At 48.2% G+C, this 7,915-nt stretch overlaps 2 protein-coding genes across 2 annotated transcripts; both read left to right on the top strand.

Moving 5' to 3' along the window:
• The first annotated feature begins 572 nt into the window (after positions 1–572).
• On the top strand, positions 573–2,604 carry LOC138929307 (uncharacterized). Its single transcript, XM_070288756.1, has 2 exons — positions 573–2,520; positions 2,591–2,604. The coding sequence occupies exons 1-2, from the start codon at positions 573–575 to the stop codon at positions 2,602–2,604; spliced, it is 1,962 nt and encodes a 653-aa protein (XP_070144857.1).
• LOC138929308 (uncharacterized) lies at positions 2,535–6,129 on the top strand. Its single transcript, XM_070288757.1, has 2 exons — positions 2,535–5,612; positions 5,855–6,129. Exons 1-2 carry the CDS (start codon positions 2,625–2,627, stop codon positions 6,014–6,016), a joined length of 3,150 nt encoding a protein of 1,049 aa, XP_070144858.1. The 5' UTR covers positions 2,535–2,624; the 3' UTR covers positions 6,017–6,129.
• Positions 6,130–7,915: the final 1,786 nt, after the last annotated feature.

The following is a 7,915-nucleotide window of genomic DNA, read 5'->3' on the forward strand; positions in this document are numbered from 1 at the left end:
GAGTATTATTTGTTTATTTACGCTTATCCAGCGTCCCTGCACTTATTCCAAATCGATAAATATAATTTTTTCGACTAACTCTGTTTTCCTGCGCTTATCCAGCGTCCCTGTTTTTTAAAAATCGATAACATCCTTTTCGAGTATTATTTGTTTATTTACGCTTATCCAGCGTCCCTGCACTTATTCCAAATCGATAAATATAATTTTTTCGATTAACTCTGTTTTCCTGCGCTTATCCAGCGGCCCCAACAAGAGTTTAACATGGAAAACGGCGACGGTGAGGAACCAAAACCCCGTCTGACCGTTTCTACAGCGGAGGCGTCTTCCAGAGGCAGGGCAACGAGTGAATCCTCTGTGCCTTCCGAAAACGAAAATCCTCTCGAAGCAAAAGCCCATTAGCAACCACCACTCCACGTAAATCTACGAGCACGTCGCTCGAAGTTCTACCGCCTGCACCATCCACAAGGGCCGCGAAATCAGTCGTGTCTTCCCAGGTCACTAGAGCAACTGAAAAAAGGGCTCAAGCTGAGGGAGACAAGGCTTTGGTGAAATTCACGACCATAACCGATAGGATGGGTCAGTTCGAAGCCAGATTCAACACCCCGACTGACCAAGGTCCGTCCATCCACACGAGTAGGGTTCGACTCGAGCAGATCAGGGCTCTTTGGGACAAGGTGGAAAGGGAGTACGAGACGTGCTCCGAAGTGCTGGCCAGTCAAAACTGCAAAGACACAATAACAGTCATGCAATCCAAGTATGACTACTGTTATACCGTTTACGAGCGGTGCGCAGCAAACCTCAATGAGATCATTGAAAATTTACGCGCGCCACAGTCTGTTCAGTCCTCCAATCTGATGCCGTCTCAGGGCGGATGTCGCCTACCTCCAGTTGAGTGCGAAGTTTTCAATGGTGACTATGTTCAATGGCCCACATTTCGGGACCTTTTCTCCGCCATCTATGTACGCAATCCTCGGCTTTCAGAAGTCGAAAAACTGTTCCATCTCAATGCAAAGACGAGCGGCGAGGCCAAATCCATTGTGGCCTTATCTCCGTTGACCAATGATGGTTTTGAGTCAGCGTGGAGAAACTTGCAGAATCGGTTCGAGAACAAGAGGCTGCTGGTCAATAGCCAATTAAAGATCTTGTTTAATTTGCCTTCTGTTGCCCAGGAATGCGGAAAATCCTTGAAGCATTTAGAGAGCACAATCCAAGGTTGTTTAACGGCCCTGCAATTAGCAAGAGTCGAGACCACGAATTGGGATTGCCTGCTTGTTTTCCTGTGCTCGTCCAAGTTGCCAAAACTAACTTTGGCTCTGTGGGAACAGTCCCTGCTAAATAAGTCAGAGATTCCACTTTGGGCTGAATTCCAGGCTTTCTTAAAAGATCGTCATCGAACGCTTGAGGCGATTGAGGAGTTCAAGCCAAACGCGAGCGTTCAATCCAGGGCACTGAGGGCTGAAAATAGCTCGCGGTCGATCCAGACCTTCGAAAACAGAGTTACGGTAAACCCGCAATCCTGCAAACTCTGCGCACAGGAGAACCATCCAGTCCGATTATGTCCTCTATTCTTACGCATGTCAGTCGCAGATCGAGAGAAACATGTAAAACAGCAGAAGTTGTGCTTAAACTGTTTCGCAAGAACGCATCTGCTCCGGGATTGCAACAGTACGCATAATTGCTACACCTGCAATGGACGTCACAATACTCTCCTGCATCGAAGTACACCTCTGCCAGTCCATTCAGTGGTTATGCCTGACCAGCAGTCCCATCCATCCACAGCAACCCAGCAACAGATACAGTCCACTCCATCGACGAGTCAAGCGAATGTGCAAACGTTTCTTGCCGTTAACACGCAAGGGGTCCTACTGAGTACGGCATTGATAGAAGTTTGCCATTTGGGCATAAAATACTCAGCACGGGCACTCATTGACTCAGGTTCCGAGGCAACCTTCATCTCAGAACGGTTGTTCAACCTAATTAAGTTGCCATATGAGTCCATTCAGGCCCAAGTTTCGGGGGTCAACCTTTCCGTTGCCGCTCAGCCTCGTAAGAGGTGTCAACTCATCATAGGTTCTTCCGTCAAGCCCCATATCCAGATTGAGACTTGTGCATACGTGTTACCCCAGTTAGCTGGTAATCTCCCATCCTACACTCTACCAGAGGCCTCATTAAAGGATCTTCCACCGTTGCAACTAGCAGATCCAAATTTCTTCCGAAGCTCGCAGATTGACGTGCTTATTGGTGCCGATATCCTGCCATCGATCCTCCTAAGCGGCTCCCATTCCAATATTTGTGGAACACTCCTGGGGCAAGAGACCATATTCGGGTGGATTCTTTGCGGTCCGATTGCAGCGAGTCCCACAAGCAGAGTCTGCTCCTTTTCAGCCCGATTAGCAGTCAAGGAATCCAAACTAGACAGCATCCTCACAAAATTTTGGGAGGTGGAGGATGTTCCAGTGAAGCTGGTTAAGGAATCCACCTCGGTTCGCGAGGAGAACTTTATCCGATCCACCAAAAGAAGTGACGATGGAAGATATGTTGTTTCGTTGCCCTTTAAAGAGCCGGACAATATTAAGCTTGGACATTCCAGACCCATCGCACTAGCTCAGTACCTCCGAAACGAAATGCGATTAAGTAAAGATCTTCCATTGAAGGAGCAGTACGACTCAGTCATTCGAGAGTACTTAGACTTAGGTCATATGCACCAAGTCTCCCCTGACGACTCTAGCAGTTTTTATCTGCCTCATCACGCTGTCTTCAAACCAGATAGCACCACGACGAAGGTTCGCGTCGTGTTCAACGCTTCCAATCCCTCATCAAACGGGAACAGCCTCAATGATATCCTTCATGCGGGGCCTGTACTACAGTCCGATCTGACTATTCAGATTCTAAAATGGCGTTTCTTTAAGTATGTTTTCAATGCGGACATCACAAAGATGTATCGGCAAATCCGGGTCAATCCTGATCACACGCGCTTTCAGAGAATCTTATTCCGCAACAAATACGGTGAGCTCTGTGACTATGAACTCGACACAGTCACCTTCGGCGTAAATTGTGCGCCCTTCCTGGCCATCAGAGTGCTTCAGCAGTTGGCTCAGGACATCCGAGGCCAATATCCTTTGGCCAGCGACATCATTTCGAACTTCATGTACGTGGACGATGTGCTCGCAGGGGCTCACACTCAGCAGTCGGCAGTTTTAGCCATTAAAGAGCTTCGGCTGGCTCTCGAGAGTGCCGGTTTTCCACTGCGCAAGTGGACCTCAAACGAAAGGAGACTCCTACAAGCGATTCCGAGGGAACATTTGGTCAGTGCAGACTTCCTTGAGCTGGAAGATGCCAGCACGGCGAAAACTCTTGGGATCCGTTGGCAAGCTACATCCGATAGTTTCTTTTTTGTTCCAATGGTGATCTCCCTGCAACCTGCCTACACCAAACGAGAGGTTTTGTCTCAAATAGCCAAACTGTTCGACCCGGCAGGGTGGTTATCGCCTTTCGTAATCCGAGCCAAGATTTTCATGCAGGAAATTTGGCTACGGGAGCTAGGCTGGGATCAGCCACTCCCCACCGACCTTGTGACCAAGTGGCAAGAGTTTTTGAAAGGGTATCCGACCCTGAGGGAAATTCGTATTCCGAGGTGGGTGCGTTTCCATCCTGCTGCCAAGGTGCAGTACCATGCGTTTTGCGATGCGTCACAGGACGCGTATGGGGCTGCTATTTTCGTCCGAGTCGAAACGGCTGACGGCTGTTGTGCCCATTTGCTGGCATCCAAGACCAGAGTCGCTCCCGTCAGGTCCATCTCCATACCCCGCCTGGAGTTGTGCGGAGCAGTGCTGCTCACTGAGCTAGCAGCATCAGTAATTTCCGAATTGCCTCCTAAAGCTTATGAGATTTTTTATTGGACAGACTCTACTATAGTTCTTGCATGGCTAGGCAAGCCAGCATGCACCTGGACGACATTCGTGGCCAACAGGGTCGCAAAGATCGAACAGCGCACCAACGAAAGCAAATGGGGCCATGTACGATCCGAAGACAATCCAGCTGATCTGGCAAGCCGAGGCGTCTCGCCCCAAGAGCTTAAGGACAGCACACTTTGGTGGCACGGGCCGGCTTGGCTGCCACTCAAGCAGGAGCAGTGGCCGAGTGAACCACTGGTTAATCCGGAAACCGAGATGGAGCAACGGCCTATCAAATGTCACAGTGCCACAGTGCCGCCAGCAGTGGATATCCTAGAGCGTTTTTCAACCTTCGACAGGGCGCTGCGGGTTCTAGCATACGTGATCCGTTTTGCGAAAAATTGCAAAAAGGAAGACATACCCCCATCGGCAGCACTCACTTCGGCGGAGTTGTCCGACGTGCAAGAGCGATTAATCGTGTTCACTCAAAAGAACGAGTTCCCCGTCGAATATAAGGCTTTAAGTAACAAGCAGCAAATTCCATCCTCAAGTACAATTTCTAACTTAAACCCCTTTCTTGACAGAAAGGGGGTCTTGAGAGCAAGCGGCCGTTTACAAGCATCTGACATGCTCAGTTATGATGAAAAACATCCTATCATCATCCCAGCGCGATGTAGGTTCGCGAAACTACAAGCCCTGTTTACCCATCGCATATCCTTGCATGGGGGGAATCAGTTAATGGTGAGACTGATTCGGTCTAAATTCTGGATTCCTAAGCTTCAGAGGTTGGTGAAACACACAATCCACTCGTGCCGAGTTTGTGTCATCCACAAGAAGAACCTGCAGAGGCAGTTGATGGGGGATTTACCCCGGGCGAGATCCTCTTTCTCCAGGCCATTCACTCATACAGGCATGGATTTCGCGGGGCCATTTGACATCAAGAGTTATGTCGGTCGAGGCTGCAGAGTCACAAAGGGGTACGTCTGCGTTTTTGTTTGCTTTAGTACCAGGGCCATCCATCTCGAAGCGACGTCCGACTTGACGACAGAGAAATTTTTAGCTGCCTTCTCTCGTTTTTCTGCTCGCCGTGGGTGTCCACAACATGTCTACTCTGACAACGGGAAAACGTTCGTCGGAGCCTCCACGTCCTTATCCAGAGACTTTATGGAATCAACCAGAACACTGATCCTCTCCAAACACAGCCTTCAGAACTTGGACTGGCATTTCAACCCTCCTGGCGCGCCTCACATGGGAGGGCTCTGGGAGGCGGGTGTGAAAAGTTTCAAGGCTCACTTCTACAAGTACACAGCAGCAGGGAAGTACACCTTCGAAGAACTGGCTACCCTCCTTGCGAAAATTGAGGCCTGTTTAAACTCCAGGCCTATTTCACCAATGTCCGAAGATCCCACTGACCTTGTGGCTCTTAGCCCCGGACATTTTCTAATTGGTGGACCACTTCTTGCGGTATCGGAGCCTCTGATTGAGGAAAATCCTATTTCCATCATCAATCGGTGGCGGAGGTTGAAGGCCCTGCATCAGCAGTTCTGTGTGCGTTGGAAGGAGGAATATCTGAAGGAGCTCCACAAAAGGAACAAATGGAAGTTCCCATCACGAGATCTCCAAGCGGGAGACATGGTTGTGATCAAGGAGGAGAGCTTGCCAGCCAACGAATGGCGGCTTGGGCGTATCCAGTTGGTATGTCCGGGCGCCGACGGCAAGGTCAGAGTTGCAGACGTGCTTACAGCACGGGGCGTCATCCGACGGCCAGTGGCGAAAATGATTCGCCTCCCAATGGACGGCCCCATTGACCACAGTGACTCCTCAATAGAGTAATCCTTCCAATTGACATGTACTAGTCCTAAGTTGTGTCATCCAACGTCGTCGTTCCGTCCACGTGTCTTGTTCATCCTCATCCATAACACTTCATTATCATATTTATCCATCTCTCTTTTTTAATTTAGATCCGTGTACACAATGGCTCCAACGACCCACCAAAATCCTCGTCGCTCATCCGGGAGCAATGTATACAGATGTCGAGTCTGCAGGGGAGTCCACGCACTGAGGGTTTGCCGACGGTTTCTCCAACTGCCGGCTGTGAAGCGGCTCCGCGCGGTACTCATTAACAAGTACTGCGCAAACTGTCTGGCACACGAGCACTCCGGTCGGTCGTGCCGCAGTACAGCGAGGTGTCATATATGCCATGAGGCTCATCACACGCTGCTACACATCCACACTGGGCAGCCTCGCTCTTCGCTACCCCGACAAAGGCGCAACCCACCCTCGGATTCTCGGCCTCAGCGTCAATCACAGCAGCGCCATCAGGGGCCTGTATCCGGATCTCGGCGGCCCGCCACGCCAATGGATATGTCTCCATCCCGCAGCCGGTCGTGCACGCCTATCCTGGCGCGCACAAGTGTTAGCATCCTCCCGACCGCGTCCGTGCTAATCGGATCCGACCAAAAGCGGTTTGATGTCCGAGCCCTGGTGGATCCGTGCTGTCCTGTGAGTCGCATCCACATCTCCCTGGTTAAAGCCCTTAATCTGGCCATCACGGGCATTGGCGACCAACGGGTGTGCACCACCGAGATGCGCTCCAAGGCCTCCAAGATGAGCAAGCAGCTTCTGATGCTAGTGGACGAGCAGATGCAGACACGAACGCCGGGGCAACCGCTGGACCCGAAGGTGCAGGACATGTTTCAGAATGTCACATTGGCGGATGACCGGTGGTTCCACCCATCGCTAGTGTCGGTTGTGCTGGGAGCGGACGTTTACGCTGACCTGATGCTGCCGGGTATCCTCCCGGGTCAGGACGGCTTGCCGATGGCACAAAATACGACGCTGGGATGGATCCTTTCCGGACGATGCTCCCTCTCGTAGATCGCAAGCATTCCTCTTGCGCGGGGGGGGAGAATGTTCAAGCTGAACAAGGGGCAATGTCGCCAGGGGAGCATCTCTGGGAACAAAATGTACCTGTCGCCATGTTGGGTGTACGGCTCTCTTTTTTTTACTACTATGAAAATAAATTCCAAAGAAGACGGATCGTTTGTCCTCCTCATCAGCATATCGAACTCTGCCAGCTTTTATTGGGAATTTTCTGGACTTGTACTTGCCACGGCCCCCGACAGCTTCACAATTGAGCATGCAAATGTATTAGCCGTGTAAAAACTAATATAAATACAAATTCTGAAGTGGATACAGGCATTATTAGCTGAGCTGTGAAAGTTTTGTTTACAAATTTACAATTGAGCATGCAAATGTATTAGCCGTTTAAAAACTAATATAAATACAAATTCTGGCATTATAAGCTGAGTTGTGACCTTTTTGTTTACAAATTTACAATTGAGTATGCAAATGAATTAGCCCTGTAAAAACTAATATAAATACAAATTCTGAAGTGGATACAGGAATTATTAGCTGAGCTGTGAAATTTTTGTTTACAAATTTACAATTGAGTATGCAAATGTATTAGCCGTGTAAAAACTAATATAAATACAAATTCTGAAGTGGATACATGCATTATTATCTGAGTTGTGAACTTTTTGTTTACAGTTTTACAATTGAGCATGCAAATGTATTAGCCGTGTAAAAACTAATATAAATACAAATTCTGAAGTGGATACATGAATTATTAGCTGAGTTGTGAACTTTTTGTTTACAAATTTACAATTGATATGTATTAGCCATGTAAAAACTAATATAATTACAAATTCTGAAGTGAATATATGCACTATTATCTGAGTTGTGAACTTTTTGTTTACAATTTTACAATTGAGCATGCAAATGTATTAGCCGTGTAAAAACTAATATAAATACAAATTCTGAAGTGGATACAGGCATTATTAGCTGAGCTGTGAAAGTTTTGTTTACAAATTTACAATTGAGCATGCAAATGTATTAGCCGTTTAAAAACTAATATAAATACAAATTCTGGCATTATAAGCTGAGTTGTGACCTTTTTGTTTACAAATTTACAATTGAGTATGCAAATGAATTAGCCCTGTAAAAACTAATATAAATACAAA

The sequence above is a fragment of the Drosophila kikkawai genome, unplaced genomic scaffold (genome assembly GCF_030179895.1).
Source record: "Drosophila kikkawai strain 14028-0561.14 unplaced genomic scaffold, DkikHiC1v2 scaffold_127, whole genome shotgun sequence".
Taxonomy (NCBI): Eukaryota; Metazoa; Arthropoda; class Insecta; order Diptera; family Drosophilidae; genus Drosophila; species Drosophila kikkawai.